At 38.2% G+C, this 23,408-nt stretch overlaps 1 protein-coding gene across 1 annotated transcript in view; it reads left to right on the top strand.

The window, feature by feature from the left end:
• GLRA2 (glycine receptor alpha 2) overlaps window positions 1–23,408 on the top strand; it is a 119,178-nt gene that overhangs the window by 40,268 nt on the left and 55,502 nt on the right. Inside the window, exons 5-7 of the mRNA XM_059494037.1 lie at window positions 3,368–3,450; window positions 4,410–4,547; window positions 6,756–6,970. Coding sequence (XP_059350020.1) covers window positions 3,368–3,450; window positions 4,410–4,547; window positions 6,756–6,970 — 436 coding nt within the window. The remainder of the gene's footprint in view (window positions 1–3,367; window positions 3,451–4,409; window positions 4,548–6,755; window positions 6,971–23,408) is intronic.

Below are 23,408 nucleotides of genomic sequence, written 5' to 3' on the forward strand. Positions count from 1 at the left end.
GCCAATTGTTCATTCTTTGTTTTCTGGCTCTGATTCTGTATTCTGTTCTGTTCATACTCTTATTTGCATTATTCCAGGGTTTGATTCTTCCTTGGCTGTGGGTTGAGTGAGGGAGCAGGGAGGGACAGAAGAGAGCAGCTTTTCCTCTTCTCTGAGGCAGCTTGCTGTCCCTGGCACGTTGCCTGGTGTGCTGAGGCACTGGAGACGTGACTCCCTCCTGCTCCCTCATGAGCCCTCTCTGCTCAGCTGGAAAATAAAATGTGCTCAGCCCCAGAGCTTTCGGTGAGCCAGCTGTGCCACCCGGGCCTGGCTGCCGTGGGGTGAGGGTGCTCAGGTAATGGAAGGCAAAATCAAGTCCCTGGTCAACTTCTCTCTTCAGTTTTACAGATGGTTCATAAAGCACTTCCCATCAGTGTTTTATGGCTCTCCACCACCAATCTGTTGTTTATGCATCTCAAATGCCTTGGTGGCGGGATGCCTGGAAAATAAAATAATTGTTCTGTAGCAGTTTGTTCTGTTTTATTAACGATTAAAGTATTCATCAGTGTAATTCCCCATTAAATTTGCTCTTTGCTTCAAAACTCCAGGGGCCCTTCTTAAATTTGCCAAGTGTGAGACATTCATTTTGCTGAAATATTTTCTGTCAATGACACTGTTATTATCAGCAATGTGGGTAGCTATATCTACCTAACACTTTTCATTTATGACCCCATGTCCTTATTAATGTAGATATATATAAGTAGTGACATGGCACCAGGGTTTGGAAACATTTGCAGGCTCATAGTTTTAATGAAAAGGAGTCAACTGGTATAAATTGACCCACCACCATAGACTTCAGTGGGTCTATTTCAAATTCCAGCTGCTGAACATTTAGTGTGTAGTAATCTTGTTGAAAACCGGTGGATCTGTGGATGATGCAAGGCTCTAACCACTGGTGTCAACACTTGCATTACTGCTGCTAAAAGGGACCAGAGGCAAAGATGGTAATTCTGAATGGCTACTGTGCTGAGGTGACCAACAGGCAGAGGTAAAACTATAACTAATATAAACATGATGTCTTGAGCTACTCCCATCAACACAGTGAATAGAAATTATTTTTCATTTTTCAGGGTAAGAAGATAATAATTAAGTCTTTGTGAAAGACAACAATGATTAGGAAGAGAAAGAAGGACATTAGACTTTGTGTGGACCTACAAAATGAGCCTACATAATTTTGTCATCTCACCTCCAGGAAAAAAACATTGATATATCTGCCTTATATCAATGGAGATAGATTATTTTTTCCTTATGAATTTTGAAAGCAAAGCTGCATCTGTGTCTATTTGCTTTCTCATAAATTTGATATTAAAATAATGAGGGACCTTCCTGACCATGCATGTGATCAAACCCCCAAATTACTTGAATTACTGGGCAGTAGAAAGGGCTGAAGAAGAAAGGAAAGCAAGTCAGTGTGCAGTCCACACCTGACAGTCATTAAAATCCAAGGGGTGAGTGAATAGCCCATGCCTACTTCAATGGATGCAAATAAATAACATATTTACAAAGGCTGCATTTGCATAAAGGCATATTTGAAAAGAGCTTAAAACATCTAAGCCATATTTAGAAGATGACTGCAAATAAGGGAGTTTGACATAGCAATGTTTCAGGAAAGAGACCCAGGCACTGTTTTGTTAATGCTGGGGATTAGCAACTTAATTAGCTCAATCTTTAATGCAGGAAATTACCTAGTGAAAATGAGACTAGTTAACATTTGCAAGGACTTAAGATATTTAAATCAAGAAAGGACAGATTTTCAATGACACTTACACACCTACTAGATAAACTTTTTTCTCTAAATGAAAAATTTATTTTTTTAATACTTCTGCTATTTGATCCCAAAGGTTAAATGTGAGTTTATTTCCTATGGAGATGTTGAGACTGGGGACTTTTCTTCATCTCTCTGCCACATAAATGTGATCTCTAATTTTCTGATACTGTCATCTTGTTTGCTGTGTCAAGACTGTGTCAAGATGAAAATTGTGTAACTTTTTGTAGGTAACCCACACATAGGCAACAGCAGTGATGTGGAATGTGGTCTTAGATCTGGGTGAGACAATTTTGATTTCGGTCACCTAAATATCATCTTTTTGTCACAGTGATTTTATGGCTAGAAGTCCCAGCTAGGTGGACTCCAAAACTTCACATGGTGGAGAAATAGACTGAAAGACCTTGAATCAGTTGTATGTGGTAAGAACCACAAAATCATTTTTGGAGAGAGAATATAGTCAAGTATTTCTCTGTAGAGATCACATATGTTTGTGGGACAAGTTCATTTCAAGGTTATACTTCTAAACAGGTGACCTGTGAGTTCACTGACATAACTAAAAAATTATTGTCATTGGAATGTGTCAATGTTTCAGTGGCTCTTCAAATCAGACTTGTTACTGCCCTTCATAATAAATGGGCATAGAGGGTTTTTTTTTCCTTGCATTCTTTGTTTCAGAGTGGGGTTTTTTTGAGCTGAATGTAATCAGAAATAAAAATGTACTTTAAAAATATTTAAAACAGAATCATAATATTTATACTGTTTGTCAAAGCTAGTTGTTTGTGATTAGGCCATCTCAATATCTTCATTAGCTAAAAAATGGTTCCTTCTCACACAAAAAAAAGAAAGATGATCTTGAAATAGATTTCAATCAAATGTTAAAAGGTTAAATCAACTAAAAAAAAGGAAGAAAGAAAGAAGCATTAACAGTATTCCTATTTAAGTAAAGTTATGCTTTATGTGGAACAACAACAACTGAAAAATTAAAACAGAAATATATTTTGTATGATTATGTTCCTTTAGGCTTACTTTCTTCTATCTGTACTCCTTTAATGCAATGTGATTTTTTTTAACTGAATAATGGTTTTTTCCTTCTTTTAGTGGCTGAGCAGTAAGAATGAGGACTTGGAAATGGGACTCATTCCAACAGAACAACAGCACTCTGTTAAAAAACCCCATGGTTGTTGTGTCCTCTGTTTTTTTTTTTTGCTTTTCCAAGATAAAACTTAAAACCATGTGTCCCATTACCAGGCGTTTCAGCTTTTGGATTATTTGGTTCGGTATTGTACACAAAACATTCACTGGTGCTTTAGTGGAGAGCATATTTTACTAAGCTGATGTCGTCTTCTCTGTCTCTGCCCTGCTCAGCCAGGGCTGAGTGTGTGCTTTGCTGTGAGTGCTGTGAGTGCCTGCTTTGCTCACACATTTTGTCCCTGCAGCTCGAGGGGTGATGAGCCCAGCCTCTGAGGTGTTAAGATTTGGTCTTGATCCTTTGAACTCTAAGTATGGGGCTTTAGATGAAATCTGTACATGTCTAACATATTTTTTCCTTTCTAATTTTAGGCTCACTTTAACCTTGTCCTGTCCCATGGACTTGAAGAATTTTCCTATGGATGTACAGACATGTACAATGCAGCTCGAGAGCTGTGAGTGCTCAGTTGCCTTATCTATCAAATAACAAGTTTTTACCCTAACATTCAGTGATTAGATTGTATTTACATCACCACATTTGTGTGGTGAGACTCAGTATTCCTGTTTCGTAAGGGAATTATGTTTACCACCATAATGTGAGGGTTGCCTGTTTCTGTGCTGTTCCTGCTCCCTTATCCTTCTCCCTCCTGGGTCACATCACCTTACCCATCAGAGGTGCATCACTTCCAGGGGTAAATGCAGCAATTCTCCCTGTGTTCTGCACCCTGTGTGAGAGAAATTACTAAACCTCAGGAAAGTGAGAATGATTATTACACAGCCAGGGATTTGCTATGTCCGACCGAGTCAGGCTCACTTTTGGGAAATGGAAATGAAATACCCAAGAAGCAGAGTTCCTATTAGTGATTCCTAAGCTGGTGTGCTACACCCAGGCAAGGCAGGGGCTGGGGAACCGCACACACCCTCCATGCTGTGCAGCACACACCTCAGCACCGCCTCCACCTGCCCAGGTAACAATCACACAAACCCAGCAGTGGCTCAGCTTTGGCAATCCAGTGATCCTTCCCAGTGTTCAGTAGGTACCAGCCTATCCTGAATTTTTTTTTTTTTTAATTTATTTAGTGGAAAAAGGATTTAGCTGTATGGCTATGAACTGTGGGCTGCCACCTGCCTTTGTGCCCACAGAATCTTAGACTGGTTTGGGCCAGCAAAGTGAGTTTTTAGTGGCAAACCAGGGCAGCACTTCAGAATATAATAGTGTTTAATTCTTGCTTTTAATAGAGTAATGGTGTAGTTATAGCAACCAACAACTAAGAGGAGTTGTGCTGTTAATTGAACAGTTTGAAAATGTAACTGAGACAACACATGTTGCAATAAAAGACATGCTTCTCAGACATAAGAACATTTGCTCTTTTCTGGTCAGTTGCCATCTAATAGACTGATTCCTTTATTGCAGTTGGCTACACCATGAATGATCTGATATTTGAGTGGCTAAGTGATGGACCTGTGCAAGTTGCAGAGGGTTTAACTTTGCCACAGTTTATTTTAAAAGAAGATAAAGAACTTGGTTATTGCACAAAGCATTACAACACTGGTGAGCATTATTCTATTTTTTTCTATCAGTTGTTACAAAGGTATCTCTTGTCATTTTGTAATGGAAAAATATGGGTAAAATGAAAAAAAATAGATTAAAATTCGATTCAGTCACACTTCTTTTTAAATCAGAATAGAAAGAAATTTTGTCTGTTATTATTTTGAAAGATTTAATTTCAAAGTTCAGTTTAATTTCTTTTAAGTATTCTAATGTCCTTAAAAATCATTGAAGTATTTAAAATATTAAAAAACTGATAAAAAATCTAATTGTTTTGATATTCTTAAAATGAAACTTTTTAAAAAAACTTACTCTTTTATTAAATATTGTTTAATCACTTTTAAAGTGCTGATTTTTCTGAACTTAGTTTCTTTCTCCAGCATATCATATTTCCAATGAGGAAAAATATTAAATTTTCACCAGCCTTTATGTGTAGTCTAAGTTATGAGATGTAGCATGTGAAAAGACAATATTTTCATTGCTGATCTGAATAGTGTACAGACATGGAATGTTGGGAAATTAGGTGTTTGTTTAATACTCTTAAGTTTTGTTCTTTCATTTGCTGTTTAGGAGTCTATAATGCTGTGGTTTTTAGCTTTAGTTTTACAGAGAAGAGGAAACTGTTAAAATTTTGATTTAGCTGCTTGGAGTTTATTTAATGGGGACAGCATTTATAGAACTGTTTTCTGGGTGCTTTCTGGGATTAAATATAATCCCTCTCATCTAAAATAGCTTTTTCATCATTTCAACATAAGAGCTGATCTGGTTGCATCAAATGCATTTGTTTTAGTCTATGAAATAATACAATATGAGGTGTTCTGCCTCTGCCAAAAATAATATCACATTTATTTCTTATGAAAATTGTTTGGTTTAATTTTTATAAATGCAGGCTCTCATTTTGGAGCCCAAAGTACCAAGGAAGGAGAACTTTGTGATTGGCACCCCCTCCACTTTCTTCTCTGTAGTTTGCTCCTTCAGGTTTAGTGTGAAATTAAAATGTGAATTAAACTTATTACTCAGCCTTCTCCTAAACTCACTGTGCAGGCTGTGCCACAAAGTCTGGAGAGCCTGTGACAGATGGTGCACTTGTGCCACTGCTGCCACAGGCAGCCGCCACTGCCCTTCCCAGTCCCCTGGCCAGGAACAGCCTCTGCCCAGGTCTGAGCGTCTGCCTTTTCAGCCACTCACTCATTTCAGAACTTCTGGGCTGTCAGAGGATATTATTCAGCTTCCACTCCTTTCTTTGTCAAACAACCTCTGCACTCCCCTTTGTGCTGACTCTTGCACCCCCCCCATTCAGCATTGTAGACCACCAGAAAAATATAGGGACAGCATAGAAAGGAGCAAACAGTCTAATTTCCCCTGAAAGGGTGAAGGAGGAAAAAAGCATCTGTGTTCATTTTCCAACCAACACAAAAGGGCTTGAAACCATTAGCATGACACTTTAGGAATGAGAGGCTCTCCTGCAGCCTGCCTGGAGTGAGTACCTAGCCCAGAGTAATTCTGAGAGCAGCACAGTGATTGCATTAGTGGCTGATGAGCTGCTGCAGCTCAGGGCTCTGCATCTCCTGCTGCACAACTGCTTCCCCTGTCAGGCACCCCAAAACCTCTGTCCCCCAGGGCTGCTGTGCAGCAGCTATCACTTGTTTGAAGAATCTCTCGCCTCCAGCAAGGGATTGGTTTAGGCTTCCTGGAGTAAGATTTTTAGCAAAATTCAAAGTAGACTTTGAGTTGATTCTGCTGTGAGACATTATCCACAGACAGAGGCAAGTGACATTGGCAGAATGAGGAGTGTGATCTACCCCAGGACTGTTAGAGCAGTAGTTTACAATTTGTCTGTTCAAACACGATTGCTTAATCTCATGCCTCTAAAAGACCAAAATGCTGTCCCATTTTAATACTTAATATTATATTTGACGAAAATAAAAGCTAAATGAATTTTGAGAAGAGAAACATTATGTGATATTTTCTGGAGGTGAAACAATTGTGCTAATATTAATTTTCTCAGTTAATATGGAGAACTGGACACAGTATACTTCAGTGCTCCCACACTTCCCCCAAGCTGGTATGCAACAAGTGGCTGACCAGTGTTTGTGTATCAGGATCTGCCAACAGTATTAGGTTAGGAAAAAGGTCACACATCTAACTTATGTTCAGAAAACGAGATAAAAATGTGCAAAAAGCATTTATGAAAGTAATTTCATGTTCTAGGAAAGTTTACATGCATTGAAGTCAAGTTTCATTTGGAGCGTCAGATGGGATACTATTTAATCCAGATGTACATTCCTAGCCTGCTGATTGTCATTTTATCCTGGGTTTCTTTCTGGATCAACATGGATGCTGCTCCAGCCAGAGTTGCACTGGGCATCACTACAGTTTTGACAATGACCACGCAAAGCTCAGGATCAAGAGCTTCTCTCCCAAAAGTAAGAAAATAATTTTGTACCATGAATTTGCTCTTAATAAGAAATGTTTGTGCTACTCCTTTAAATTTCACAAAGATCTGTGTAAATATGGATCTGATAAGGGTACATGAGAAAGTGGTAACAGTGAGGTGTTAAATTTGCAATACCCTTCTTGCATTTGAATTAAGGAATATTTCTGCTGTTTTGGTGGATGGCTGAATGGTGCAGCAGTGTGAATTTTTAATGAGTTTCTACTAGTTTTGACACTTAGGAATGTTTAGAAACCAGATTTTCTGAGGTATTTATGTATCTTACTGGATTTGTTTCAGACTGGGGACTTTAAAAACATTGGACTGTTAGACTCTTATGTATCTTGATGTTTCTAGATTTGGCACTTAGTCCAATGAATATATAAATATATCCTCCAGAAATGTATATATAAAATACATGTTTGTAACATATATGCAACTAAAAGATTTCTTTGGTGAACCTTTTTAGTGGAGAACTGCTGCTGTCGTTGTTTCACAGCAGAATTTGTCCATATTCCACTCATTCAAGTGTCAGCTGAAGACCTTCATCCTATCTATGCACAAAAATATCCTCTCATTCAAATTTTGTGGTCTTTTTAATCCTGGCCAGATGCTGTAGATGAATTTACAGATTAAAGACTGGATTCTCTGTTTAGTCAGGCTGACAGCTCTTTTTAGCATAGGCACAGCCCAAATACTTCTGATAACAGCGTTCCCAGCCAAATTCAATGTGCAAGGTTTTATACAATTTTCTCGAAGGGATTTCAGAGGTAGGAAAGTTTGCAATAGTCTAAGGAGTTATGAGATACACTCCCTGAAGACTCCTTTTCCAGCAGTCCAGCATCAAAGGGACTGGGATCAGACTATCAATGAAAAGCACAAATTTTGAGTGTTTGTGTAGATCATGGTCCATTCCAAGAAAGCAGGCTGTATATTGTGATGCTTCACCCTCAGTGTTACATTTGGTCTCATTCCAAATAGGAAAGTTGTGCAAGTGGAGGGAAACTTCAAAAAATATAGGGAAACTGCAAAAGATGCACGGATTGTCTTACTCCTCTGTTAGTAATGAGAAAGTATCACTTAAAAATCTGGTGAGTATATTTAGTTCAGCTTCCCTTATTCACTTGGAGAGATGCATAATTTTCCATACAAACTGAAAGCCTCTCATATATTAACTCAGAATTTCAAACTGAAAATTCATTAAACATTTCTTCAGACAATTCAGTCCATATTACCAGTGAACATTATGTAAAAAATTTCAGAAAAGATAATCTTGGCAAGTGCATACTGGCTCTTTAAATAATAAGTTTAGAATAGCTGAAGACTGCGTTTAGATGGCACAGCATGAATCCATGTGAAATATTCCAGGTTTCTTATAAATTGCTTGGCTTGAGAAGTATAGATAATGGAATCACTGTAGCGGAGATTCCCACCCACATTTCCTACTGGGCAAACAAACCCCCTGACAAAAGCTCTGCAGTGCTGGTGTGCCCCAAATGCTTTCAAAGGCCTTTGATCCAACTGAAATGTTTTCCCTTTTGCATTCTGTTGTGTTTGAATAGAAATGTATTTGCTGAGTGGAACAATGGGAAGATGCAAAATATGTTGACCATGATATGTTGATTATTGGAGAGGTTCTTCTCCAGCCTCAGGATTAAATACATTTATCTCATCAGCTGTCAGAGAATGGTGGTGCTCTGCTCATACTCCATCTTCTCCTATTCTGCTGTGTTCCTTTGCCAGAAAACAAGCACTAAGAAAAGTATTTCACCAGAAAGCCCAGTACAACTCATTTCAGTCAGGCTGTTGCATTTTTTCTGTGTAATTCAGCTGAGCTCTATTTTATAGCTTTGATTTCTATATGTTAGTTAATGCTTGGGGGGGCTTTTGAAGGTGTGTCACTTAACTTAAAAATGTGAATCTAAGTAAATGCCAGCATTCCAGCCAGCTGACTCCCACCTTGGATGATTCAGGTGCCTGGAGAAACATGGGCACCATTCAGGTCCTGAATCACCACTACCTGATTCCTTAGACATAGAAACAAGATTTTCTTTCTATTGCTATTACAGGCATTTAGCTATTTTAAAACCCCATCTGTAACTTAATATGAAAATTGTATTTATTAATAAAATCTATCCTGAAATGCACTTAGAAATAAAAATATGAAAAGAATTGAATCAAATCAGTGTCAGATCTGAAGCTTCAAAATTCCTGTTTAAAAATAATGGTTTCCTAAGCCCTGACTACATATTGCCAAAACACAGAAAGTTTGCCTGCCAATGAAACATCCATTTAAAAGTTGTTCCTAGCATGATTGTCTAACAGAATAACATATTTCAGGAGGGTTATTTTTGCAAGAATACTGAAAAACACAGATGCAACTTGGCTTTGTGAAAGCAGCCTAGGATTGAATACAATATAACTTCCTCATCCTTCTTTGTGTCCTGTTCTTATTAATAAAGATTTATGCAATTTAACTTTAATTTACCCAGTTTCATGCCAAGAGTTTTTTTCCATTCTTCTCTATTTTAATAGAGCTTTGCCACAGAAAACAACGAGGTATCACAACTTGCCAGCTTTAAAAGCAATAATTTGTTCACCTAAGAAAGACAAATAAAAATTGTGATAAGATTCCTTAGGGTTTTTGTCTGTTTCCAAGTCACTATCTAAATGACTAAAGTGTTACTGTTTAGAAGCAATTACCTACGTATTGTTCTCAACCCTGGTGTAAGATAGCACAACAATATTCTGTTTGCTTAAAATCACTCTTTTGCATATTAATAATTAACATTCATTTCCATATACTGATTTCATAATAGTAGGTCGTGGCCACACAGACATTAGGCACTCAGCTGTTGAAAATTAAACATAAGATTGAGATTGCTGAATAGAAAGGAAAGGAAAATGAAAGGAAATGAAAGAATGAAATTAATTCAATCTGAAGCTTATATTTGCTGCATATGAGAGAATTATCTAGAATGCACTCTTCTAAATGAAATACATTACTTTGGAATTTTTTTTAGTATTTCTGTGGAATTACTATATTTGGAGTATTTTGTAATGCTGTCTAAGAATATGAGGTGAAATTCCAAGAAATATTCACCATGGAGCCAATCTCTTTTAAAGTGATGAAATTATTTTGTGTACGTTACAGAGAACTTGTGAGGCATCCAGCATCTGTTATTATTATTATTTTTGTTATTATTATGTTACCTGAATTGCCCTGTGTTAGGGGCTGGTAAAGAACTCATCCAGAAAGCTGGGATGGAATTCCCTCCTTCCAGTTTGCCTAATCCATCACTGGGATGTCCAGGCATGGTGATCCAAAATAGCAGGATTTCTATGATCAGTTCCTCTTCCCACATGTCCATATGTATAAGTACTACCCACATCTGATATTCTCATGTCTGAATTCCCTGGTCACATCATCCCTTTCCACTTAGGAGCTCCATCTGGGTAATGTTTGTGCGCCCAGCTGCACCAGCGGCTCGTGCCGATCAGCCAGCTGAGCAGAAATCCTGGGTGCCAGCTGGGCAATCACTGTGACCACACAGCCACAGGGAATGTCCAGGTTACCCTGAGCTCCCTGTGTGAGCCCTGGGCATGGGGCAGGGCCATCCCTTGCACCTGGGCTGGGCTTTACCTCTGCAGAGGAGCTCCAGTTGTGAACCTGATGTGAGCGACTGTACATCCAGGCAGGGCCCAGCACGTGCTCATCCTCTGGAAGCACCAGTCCCATGGACCCAGAGGGCACCAGGTATCCATCAAAATAGGGACTGAGGGTTGTCTGGGCACCACAAGGGACACCAGGACATCTGTCTTTACTTACAGTCCCAGATGTGTACAAGCTGGGGGAGTAAAGTGGGGGAATTCAAGGGCCAGTAGTGCAGAATTGTTAAGAAGTGTTACAAAACAGTTCTTTTCTTCAGAGCTTTGAAGCACCATTTTCTTGCTATTCTTTTTACTTGTAAATGGGTCTCCTGTTGAATCAACAGAATAAAAAGTTTGAAAAGATTTTCAAAAGAGGCATTTGAAAGAATAATGAGTTCTCTGCTGTGCCAGTTGTGTATTTTTCAGACTGCTTTCTTCTTAAAACACTTACATAAACCAAACCTTAGCAACAACAGTCCGAGAAAATGAGTTACTTTTAATGCCATAAAGCAAAACATTTCAGGATATTTTAAGTCAAGTGATGGCAACTGTATTTTACACAGTTGCATAGCATTCATATTGTGTAGCTTTAATGCACAGTGCTTAATGAATGCATTTTCTGTCCCCAGGGAACAATCTGTGCAGAAAAAAGGCTCATTCAAAGCTCACCAAAACTTCTGGGAGTCCTTTCATTCACTTCATTTTGCTTTAAATCACTCCATATATTACCAAATGCAATAAAAGCATAGGTGCAGAGAATTGCAAAACCAAAGCCAAAGAAGTCTATCCCCTTTGGCAGCAAATGACTGTTTTTATGTGTCATCCACTATCCCCCAGATATTTGGAGACTTTTACAGATTCTTTGACTTCTGGCAGGCCAGTCTTTCTTTTTTTGAATGTCAGAAGCTATCAAGTAAAGAAGATACAAGAACACGGCACTTTTGATTGTTTGGGGTTTTTTTTTAATTAAGGTTAAAATGATACCATTATAAGATGGAAAAAAAAAAGAGGAGCAATACCAATAAGGACAAAGGAATAGATGCTATTATCAGTGATGATTTTGTTCTGTGTACATTTGCTTCCATAGGAAGTAGGGCACTAAAGGTGATCACTTACTGTTTCATTAGCAAAGCTCAGAGATGATACATTCTGGGGCAGCATTATGGTAAAAAAGCAATAATGAAGTAACTTGGAAGGGAAGCAATCTTTTGACAAATTGCTTTTAGTCTAGTCTCCGGATCTGAAGAGGAAATATGGAAGTAATTTGGCAATCATGAGATTTGTTAATTGGCACTTGGATTATGTGGGTGTCTGTGCGTTTTACACACTGCTTAAGTGATTAAGACAACCCTATAGTAATAAGCTGTTTACAAATTCCTGCTGGAGACCTAATGGTCCTAAACCTTGGTACTTTAATGTGTCTGGTCTACATCACATATTTATGTATCCTGATAGTGTTACTGTAAACAAACTTCCAGTTTAAAAAAATTTGTTTAGAATCCTTGAGTATTTTATTGGTTGTCAGTTTTCTAAAAGAGTGAAAGAAGGTATCCTTTCCAAACTCTTGGGCAGTCAGGCTGCATTGTCAGGTAGCCATGAGGAGCTACTCTTCAATCATGTGCCTGCATGGAAATGTTTTAAGAGGCAGTCATTTTATTAATTTCCAGCATTCTTATGTAGCTTTCTTTTCTGTTCCCATTGTAGTTTTGACATACAACATATATTCCTTCTTTTACTAACATTAAGAGATCTCAAAACCCACTTTAAGTCTTTTTTTGGGGAGGAGTGGGGGTTGACAAAGATAAGTACAACTACTTTTTGTATTGAGACAATATTTCAATATCCATTGGTGTATTCCACACAGTATTTGAATCTGGATATAGAAATCTGTTCTACTCTGCATGATGAAGGAAGTAATGTTCACTGAACCTAATTTTCAACAAAAAAGTTCTGAAAGTAAAAAAAAGCTTTTAAGTAAGTGGACATTTGTTTGCATACTGTGACTTATTGAGACAATTAAATGGGTACAAGCCGATTGGAACTAAATATAGACATCTGTGTGTAAGTAGAAGTCCTATAAAATGCTAGAAAAAAATTATTCCTTATGAGTAGTTTATAAGTACCTAATCATAACTTATAGTTCAGGAAAGGTGTTTTCTCGTTCTGTTCTACAGATTTTCATATGTCATTTCTTTATTCTCACTTCATCTCCCTTTAAGTATGCATTCTCAATAGTGATTTTGAGGCAGGATATTAATGTGTGTGTGCTTGAGGGCAGGAGGTTGTTAGAATGGCAGTGGGAGATGTGGTGCATGCATCAGATGATACATGGAGTACCAGGGAGAACTTTCCAGCCTCTTAAAATATTCACAGCACTGTGGCCATGCTAGTGCCAGCTTGAAAATACATCCTTGGCCCCACTTAAAAGAATCTGTGGTGCCCAGAAACTTCTCTGCTACTTCCAGGTACAGCAGCTGGTCTTGTTAAAGATGCCTTGTTTTCTTGAAAATTTTGCCCCTTTGAGACCTAGGTAGATACTTACAGAGCTAATCTGTGCAGTTACAACTACACTGGGAGCAGAAATCTCAATTAAAATTATGTTGGATGATCTTTGCCACAGTTATATATGCTGTGATCATGCATTCATAATAGGAAGAATTCTTTTTCTTCCATTCCACCACTGTTTCTAGTTCTATAAAACCAAAGTCTTCAGTATTCTGCATAGGTGAGAAGACAAAACCCGGCAGAATCCATTCTACTTGTGAGAAAAGCAGCAGGAAGAATGATATAAAAGTTAAAACACAGCACCTAAATCTGATGCTAGAAATTATCACATCATTCTGTTCAGCTTGGCTGCAGATATGTGGTACCATGAACAGTCTTTGGGTCTTAAAGTGGTTATGTGTGGGTTCTGGAATTTCCCTCTGTCCTTCAATCTCTGCAAAGCTGACTGATGAGATATGACTGCTATGTTGTCTGATTAATACCAATACATTAGGATCCATAGCAGATTCTACTCTATGGAAGTGAAAAATGAATGAGTAAATCAGTCACCTTTTCCACTGTACTCATCTAAACTTCAAAGTTTACTTTTCTGTGTAGTGAAGACAGTGGTATTTACTGTACAACAAAAGCAGTAGTTGTTGTCATGCGTGACAGCTAAAAATATGCAATAAGATGTGTCTGAATACCTCTGGGTTGTAGTTTGAGTACTCCTGGCACTTCCTCAGCAGGTTTTATAATGCATTCATCTGGGAGGGTTGGCATTCAGCAGAGCCTATTTTGAGCATCAAAGAAGGGTTGAAGTTACTGTGCACACCAGTCTGCTGATTGTTTCATAACCCTGGCACGATACTGGAGCCTTCAGCCTCATTGTCACACCCTTCAGGACTTTCTGGTGGCTTTTAGTGTCTCTCTGAGGAGTGCCTTCTGCTGCTCTTTCACAGACATAAGCACTGCAAACCCTCTCTGAAGCAGTGACCTACTCTGTTGTGGCTCATGCATTTCAAGTAATTGCAAGACTTGACTCTATTAGATCATCTTAGACTATTACTTATGAATATATTCTGTTAATATTTCATTTGCAATAATGTTGATGGGACCCCCTGGAGTCTGTGAAAACCATTTTCATTTGCAGTTTACCTCAAGGCTGCTGCCTTCCAGTCTGAATATCAGTGCTCGCTGCACGTGGCTGCTGAAGCAGCTGGGCCATTGACGTCTTACTCCCAAAAGTTGGCTTTGAGTGACAATGGAACCATTTGAATTCTGTTACTTGAATGACAGGTCTTTCTTTTCCTTTTGGGAAACGTTTTCATGGGAAAAAATAGTTGCTTCTTGATATTGATACTTAAAAGTATTAACTCCATCTTCTCCTCTCCCTCTTCCTTGCAAGGAAAACAGAGGAAGACAATTTACTTTTTCATGGATGCATCAAACAAACTTCTGCAGGAGCAGGAAATAAATGACTCAGTGTGTCTTGTTTTTACATAAAATATCTATGTTATGACAAAACTACAACTTTAATTCACCAATAGTGCGGCACAATAGTCTTTGCTGAATTAAGATCAGCTTTGGAAATTAAACAATTCTAAACCAGGTATTGCCACGAAAATTATATAATTTTGGTTTTTAAGGCATGGCCGTGCATTCTAGAATGTGCCCTTATTCACAAACCCTTGTCTTAAAGTTTTAAACCGTGATGAAATATTGACTTTTTCTTCTTATTTCCTCTTCCTAGAAGCTTGGAGTTAATTGAGATATCTTGTCTCAGAGAGAAGGGAGCATGAGAATAAAGGGCTTTGATCCTCAGTAGTTTCTATCTGGTGTTAGGCTGCCCTGCCTGTGAGAAACAGACATGGTGTGCTGTCTTCCCTCATTCTACCAAAGGTTAAGGCTCTGGAGAGCAGAGCCAGAGCTTTCAGTATGTCTAGAGAGGAACATAATGACTAAGTCACAGCAGAAAATGTAAGCTAAGAAAAAGGGAGAGCACATAACAAATGTTGCTCAGTTCAATGATTCACAGAAAAGATAGTACCATTATGTTTCAACTAGTTATTGATAATGACACTTATAAGGAGAATATATCAATATTTGTCACTTATTGGAGAAACACTTTCTTTTATAAAGTTGAGAAACTAAAAATTGTCTTTAATTACTTCATTGATGTAAATTATTGCATTTTCTGTCCCTTTCCTGCAGAAGGGCACTTTTCTCTATGTGTGTAATAGCAATTGGAATACTTTATTGATTGATTTGTACTAAAATTTTGTTAACAGTTCTACCGTTTAAATTTATCTGTGGTCATGAGGCATTGATGTCCATCCATTTCTTAAGGGATGATCAACTTGAAATCACCACTTAATTTCTGAGGGAACCACATAGACTGGTGACAGACTGCAATGAGAATACCACCCTCCTGGACCACACCACTCTATGCTTGAGTGTGCTCTGCTCATTAAAAAACGACTTAAAACCACTTTGATTTTCCATAGAACTGACAAAGAATATATGAAAAATTAAGAAAGTGAAACAGCCGAAATGTCAGGATTATAATAAAAGCTCTTTAGAGTAAGACAAAGGCACTCTGTTCTGTTTCTTTTTCTAATTCAAACGATAAAGATACTCACTTGCTTTTTAAAGAAAGCTGTAGTTGTCTGACACGATCTATTTTATGAGTTTGTTGGCTGCATTTTGCTGTCTCCTGAACATTCTAGCACAAACAGAGTCTGCCCAGAATGAAAACAAAATCCTGTCACTGGGAATGATGTGACTTCAGATGCTCAGGCTTTACTGCTGCCCTTATTTTTGCCAGGGCTCCCAAAGTCAAGGATGGCAGGGTTATGTTGTGAAAATAGCACAGATCAAGTCGTTTATGCATATATCTATGCCTGGATATGAAAAAACCCCAAACCCAACATTGTTTTTATTTATCTCAAAAGTGATAAAATACCACTCTAGGAAGCTATATGGTCTCTCTTTTTTTTGGATCTTTTTTTTATCTACCCCATCTAGTGAGGGGGAAGAAAAACATATAATTATTCTCTTAATTGCTTAATTATTCCCTCTGAAGCTGCTTCATTTCTCATGTTTTAGTAATGGTGTAGTGTTGATTCTAACTGGGTATGCTTGGGGATTTTTGGTAAATGAGAATTTTCTTTCCTAACAATTTTCCAGTGCCCTGTTAGTATCAGTATAAACACTGCATTGCTCATGCTAGAAGTGTTAAGTGTCAGCTGCACAGCTGGAACAGACTGGGACAGCCTTCATTGACTGGAACAGCAGACAGATGTTTCACAAAAATGTGTGTGTTCTACACATCCTTCCAGGGAAGACCTGTAGCCTGGCAAATGATGTCAGGGTGAGTTGTTCAAAGGTAAAATTCTCTTGGTGAGTGCAGTTATAAGAGTGGATTAGCTTCTTACATTAATGAGGTTTCAGTAAAGGCTTTTCCCAAATTGAAAGGCATATCTAATTAAAGGCTGTGCATTGCCTCAATATGGGAACTTCACTTCATGGCAGCTCATCTGCCCAGCTTCATTCATGATTTCTGTGATTAGGCTGACTTCCTCCAGATGTACTTCCCTCTTAGTTAAAGCAAGGTGTTTTCTATTGCAGCTGTTGTCCAAAGCAGAGTTCAAAATCATCTTACCCAGCTCCTCTGTCTGCCATCTGTGAAAGAGACTTTTAAAATACGTCCTTGGCATTGCTGGCTGTTGTTCTCATTGTGATTTTTTTTTCCCTTCAATTTATACTCTTCTGAGATGCTCTTCTAAACAAAAGGCAAGTGAAAATCACCCTGAAGAGAGAATGAAAGTGAATTTTCAGATATGCTATCTCCAGCTAAAAACAAATTCTGCAGTTTACAGCTAAAATCAAATAAATAGTTCTTCCTTCCTCCTCTTTGTGTAGTACACATTGTATTAGATCTGTGCTCCAGCAGTGACAAACACTTTATGTGGGGTCAGGCATTTTCTCTGAGGAACTGCTTTTTGTAAAACATGTCCCTTTGTTGAAGCTATGAAAAAGATACTTTAGTATAACATTTTCATTTGTTGGAAAAATCCCCCAAATAATTTCTGTTGACTTCCAGCCACCACTGTCTGATTTCTCCAAAACACCTTTTTTATTATTATTATTGAAATGCCTTGATACCTGGAAATCAAAATTTAACCAGTCTAAAAATATCTGAAAGTTTTGACATGAAAATGGAAATTATAGAAATTATTCAATTGAGATTATTTAAAAACCCCAAATTTCTGGTTTGTGACTTTTTTACATTTTCTTTTAATTCTAATTTAGAATACATTTCTGAAATGTCAAAAATCTTGAGGGAAGGGGAAAATTGCATACTACTCAGATCTAGCATTTCTGAGATACTGGTAGGTGTTTTCTAGCATGAATAATACTAAAGGTTCAGAGAAAAACTGCTCTAATTAAAAAATTACCACACAAGATCAAGCTCAGGCACACAAACACTGAAAAGAAAGGAATAAAATCAAACTGCCTCACATTGAGCTCCAGCCATGCTCTTTGTGGCCAACATATGAAGCTTCAAGTTACTGGGGCAGAGTTTGGCCTGTTTGAATTCTGATGTGGCTTAGTGACTTGTAGAAACAATTTTCCAGCTCCAGAAGGGCAAATATGACTTTCCAGGATAACACTATGTTTTTGCATCCAATTTCTGCTACAGTTATGTTTTACAGATATTCTGTATTTGGCTTAAGCTTGTCTTGAAAGTGTGCAGTCTTCTTTTGAAAATAGAGTTTGGAATTTTATTTCAATAACTACCTGGGCACACTCTTAAAGGGAAGTGTTTTTTAAGACAGGATTCTCTGGCTTTGTCCTCCAGCCAGAGTTCCTTGCTGTGCAATTCTTCTTTGGTCTACAAATGCTGTCCAGACCCGCTGTCTTCTCATTCAGGAAACCCTATGATGAAACCAAGTGACTTTTGAACATTTTTTGTTGTTTGTAAACTACAAATTGAGTTTATTTTGTCTCTCACTCATTCAATGTCTTTGTCAGCCTTCAATCTTGTATCTTTCTCACTGTGCCAATATAATCTTTTAAAATATAGTAACCACAACTATACTGCTGTGGAAACTCTTGATATAGCTTCCTTCTTCCTGCTCCTCCTCCTCTGTGGTGTTTATAGTCTCAGTCATATTCATCATTTCCCCACAACTTTCCAGTTCCTTTCTGTACCTCTTGAAATAAAAATGGAAAAGTTTCATTAAAATGAGTGGTAACGTAGGAGTATAAGACAGGGTTGGAAAAATTGGTGGTTTATATTCATTTTGGTAGTTTATATTTTTTTATGTAATTTTTAAAAAATATAAATAAAATTTTAAGTTTTTTGATGTAAAAATTGGTAGTTTATATTCATTTTAGCCTCTTAAATAGCAGTAGAGTCTTGGGCAGCTGGGAAAAGTGTGATTGCCTGAGAGCCTCCCAGAGGTTCCAGCCAGACAAACAAGTGATGATTTGGGTGTATGGAGGAGGTGAAGTCAGAATTTTTAAGAAGTCTGTGTATCATCAAATGGGAACAATGTGGATTTGTATGGAACATGTAAATGTATGAGTTTCTTTAATTATAAGACAGAAGAGTTCCAGTGACAGCATTAGTCTGAGAGAGAAAAAGCTCTTCATGAATAAAGTGGATAGGCAATAATTTCTAATACCCATTGAAGTGAATAAGACAATTTTAAAAATAGTAAAAAATTCAAAATGTAGAACTCCTTTTGGGTTAGGGGAACTGTACCAATTTAACAAGTCACTTGTTCATCCATGCTAGGTAAAAAAGGAAAAAGAAAAAACCTTTTAATAGATGGGGCAGGGTGAAGAGAGGAAGAAATATAACAAGACCTTTAATAGTTTAAAATCAACTAGTGATGTACTACTAACATCACTGGTGATGTTGAAGCCACAGATCCAATCTTGTGCTCGGCTTTGGGCCCCTTGCTACAAGAAAGACATTGAGGTGCTGCAGCAAGTCTAGAGAAAGAGCTGGGGGCGGGTCTGGACCTCAGGTCTGATGTGGAGCAGCCGAGGGAGCTGGGGGTGTTTAATCTGGAGAAAAGGGGGTTGAGGTGGGGCATTACTGCTCTCTACAATATATATATAATATTCTCTTCACTGCCTGGAAGGAGGCTGCAGCCAGGTGGGTCAGCCTCTTTTCCCAGGTGACAAGCAACAGGACAAGAGGAAATGAGCACAAGGAGCACCAAGGGAGGTTTAGATCAGATATTAGGAAAGATTCTTTTCACAGAAAGGGTTGAAGAGCTGTGGAACAGGAAGGGGTTGAGTCACCAACCCTGGAAGTGTTCAAAAAACCTGTGGATGTGGCACTTGAGAACATGTTTTAAATAGTGAATGTGGTGTGGTGCTGCACTGAAAGTTTGACCTGATGATCTTAAAGGTCTTTTCCAACCTTAACAATTTCATGATTCTAAACATGCACTGAAAACATTAATGTGTAGCTCTATGGAATTATCAATAGAGAGCTATTTTTCAGCTGTGATTTGTAAAATCAGACTGAACAAAGAGTAAAATAGCCCATAATGGAAAGAAATTGGGTTCTGTTTGCATTTGCATTTCTCAAGTTGTTCAGAGAAAGCCAGAGAAATTTTTTCTTTTTTTCCTAGTGATGGCTATTTTACTATATACATCTGTTTTTTTAGCAATAATATTAAATCAGAAAGTAAACAACTGACTTGTAACCCTGAAGTGAGATCCAGCTGTCAAAACTGAGGTGTCTGAAAGTGGTTTTGGACTGTCTTTCTAGCCAGCTGAGAGAAGGAGGCACCTCCCCTGCCAAATTCTTCTGACACTCACATAGGTGTGTGAGACAGGTTAGGTGACCTCTTGTTTCAAGTGTCAAACCAGCAGTTCCAGGCTGACCACTCTGAAAGTCAGATGTCTGAAGCAGTGTGAGGTAAATCCCATCCCAAACATGCAATATGAAATGTACTAAAAAGCACATCATAATGCAGAAATATCACAAATGTTCAAAACTATATATCTTAAACAAGTAGCTATACAAGAGTTTTATTACCTACATCTATTGTTTGTGTGTGATTAAGCTCAAACCTGTTGTATTTAGGAAAATAAATCAGTTTTTTTCCTTCTCACTCTTATTCACGTGCCATGCCAAAAGGGATTAGAAGAAATTAATTGCAGATGAAGTGGTATCCAAATTCTTGTTTCATTTCAGCCTGTTACATGTTTGTTAATCTTAAAGACAACTAGGTTACAGGAGGTGACTGTAAGACCCTGCTCAGAGGAGTGAGGCTGCCCACAGGGCATAATTCTGTCTCCAGTCCCAGTTTTGTAGGCAGAGAGCTGCAACTGCACTATCACAAAGACTCAGTTTGACTCCTGGAGCTGTAAATTAGAAAAGAAAATTGAATACATACAAAGTAAAAATAATTCAAGCATGTGACTTCACAGTGGATTAAAAAATCAATTCTCAACATAAACTGGCATTCTAGGAGGAAATCAGAGGCTGATATCAGTGGTTTCTTCAGTGCACGCATTTCTGGATAAAAATGATTTAAGCATTTTGAGAAGGGATTGTCATCAACTAAACTTATAAAATCATCCTGCTTATAAAATGCTCACATTTCATACTGACTGGAGCCAATATTGGTTTTCTTACGTCATTTAGAGTTATATACCAGTGCAATTTTTACATTTATGCATAGATCTGCCCTGCATTGAGCATTTATGAGATGTTCTGTGAGAGCTCTGGGTTGCACTCATTCACATGCTGGATGTCACTGTGATTATGCACGTTTGAAGGAGGGAGAGGGAAATGCAAGTCTCTGACTTAGGCGGTATCTTTCCCTCTGTGATCAATGCTTGTGTCCAATATATAATTTTAGAGCTTCTTGCTCACTGGGGTCATGTTTTATTTGCTATTTTCTGTGTAAATGCATGTAGAGGTCAGTACGTGAGCAAGGTTACAAGTGTGTCTCAGAATCTAATATGAAGTATTTAATTGAGTCCTTTGCTCTAGTGTGCCAACAGGCTGCATGGGGAGATCCTACAACCTGTCAGAAAATGAAAAGCTGAGCTTTGCTGGTTAAATTCTGCAGTATTTTGTGTGGATACGTGGATTTTTCATATGCATGGAGCAAGCACACACCATAAAACTGAGATCTGCTTTTCAGAGGGAGGCTAAATCTTCAGTTCCTTTACAATGACACAAAACCTCTGACTAACTTACCAACTGGAAAACTTACTTAAGTATATTTATTTTCTAGTGGAAGATTTTTTTTTCTTTAATTAAATCAACATTCTGCAGATAAGTGTCTTCTTTAAATGCAAAATTTAGGGGCTTACAAGTAAACCAGGAGAACAAAGAGCTAAACCATATCACAGAAAACATGTAGCAGTCCTTCTTTATTAAATGATTTTTGATTTGTTCCAAATTTGAAAGCTGACATGTCTATGTTGTGTGTGCTCTTGCTATTTCCAGCGGTCCATTAGACAGAATCTGCTGTTAATATCTCAACACTGTTGACATAACCATTTTTGTGATTTACATCTCCCTGTGTTGTCTCTTGGTCACTTCTAAATCTAGGATCCCAAAACAGAAGGAAGTTTTGCTGATTAAGGAAAACAGATCTGTGAAACCCCAGCTAGTTCCCAATATGCTGCTCTTGTGAAAATGTTTGATTTTATTTTATTCTACTAGCTAATCTCCAGTGCAAGAGTTTAGCTCTAAAACTAACAGTGGTCACATTACACCTCACTTTTCATGTGCAAATATTTAAATTTTCAGGTGTCATTGTTTATACATTAATTTGGTGATGAAGGCAGAATATTTTGTAATTCAGACTCTCCAAAAATGGATTGAAATGCAAGAATTCTGTAAAGAGATGAAACCAGAAGTGAAATTACATTTTATCTAACAAACAAGCACATTGCCAACTGCAGAAAGCATTCCCCTCCTCTGAGAATTTTATCAAGGCTATTGTGCATGTTCAACAATTCTGCTTACTGCTACATCACAAAAAGCCTTTAACTGTTTCACCATTGCTACCAATGCCCAGCAATAATAGCAGACAACAGCACTGCAACTGGGACTTCAGTGTTAGAATAGAAATGAAGGGAAGTAATTATCCTGCATCCTTTTTGCTTTTAACTGTCATTTCTGATTCTAGGAACTTGGGTGAAAATCTGCAAATTGGTGGTTCCATAGAAAACCATAGCTGCAATGGAAAAAAAAAAAAGTACAAAGCAGTCTGTTGTTGTACTGTACATGCCACTTGTAAAAATGAACCTGAAGTGAACATATTTATACAAGTGTTTTCAAACAGCACCACATCTTTCCCCCTCCTATCTCTCTTCCTCTCCACATGAACACACTCCATCCAGAGTTGCCAGGATCCTGTGAGAAAGGCTGGCTTTGCAGGCTCCCAGCTGCCCCCAGGTACAGAGCTGGGACTGTGGGGAGAGGGCTTCCCTTGCTGGTGTTTCCATGTTGGGTTGGCCAACACAACATCAGGAGATGTGTGTAGGAAGCACCCCCACAAGCACTCTCAGGGTGAGGTACACCAGCACAGGAGAGCACTGGAGCACGTCCTTCTGGAGACTGGCTCCTCTGTGTCCTTCGTGGAACGTGCAATGTGTCTTTGGCATTTGTCTCAGCTTCACTGACCTGGAGACTGCCCAGCATCCATGGCTATTGGAGGAGCAAAACGAAGGTGCTGATATCAACCACTCTTCACTCCCAGCAGTGCACAGAGGTCCAAATGATGCTGTGGACTCTGTCAGGGAGCCAAGCACCAGGCCTGGCTGGTGGTAAATATGGATTTTGATCTTACTGGTTGCGGGTTTTTTTTCAGAACAATCTTATTTTTCTTTATTTGAAAAACCTGATTTGTCCAGTTCAGAAAATTTTCATTGGGACAGGATGCTGTTTTATGATCCAAGAGCAGCTAGCAGAACAAAGCAGAAAACCAGGAAATAGAGATCTCTGAATCTGGTTTTACTCCAAGTACTTCCAAGCTCACACTTCAGGAAATAGGTTCTAGAAATCAGTGAATCCCAGTTTTAGAAACTACAGGGGACAAGCAATTGCACAAGGACTACAGACAGATGCCATTTAAAAGGGACTGGTTGGGTGTCAGTCAGTGGGGCATGAGCGGCTGTACTGTGCATCCCTTTTCTTTCCTGTTTTTTTTTCCCTCTCTTTTCCCCCTGTCCTCCACTGTTACTACTACTATTATTATTATTATTATTATTAATTATAGCAGCAGTAGTGTTATTTTACTTTA

The sequence above is a fragment of the Ammospiza nelsoni genome, chromosome 2 (assembly GCF_027579445.1).
Source record: "Ammospiza nelsoni isolate bAmmNel1 chromosome 2, bAmmNel1.pri, whole genome shotgun sequence".
Taxonomy (NCBI): Eukaryota; Metazoa; Chordata; class Aves; order Passeriformes; family Passerellidae; genus Ammospiza; species Ammospiza nelsoni.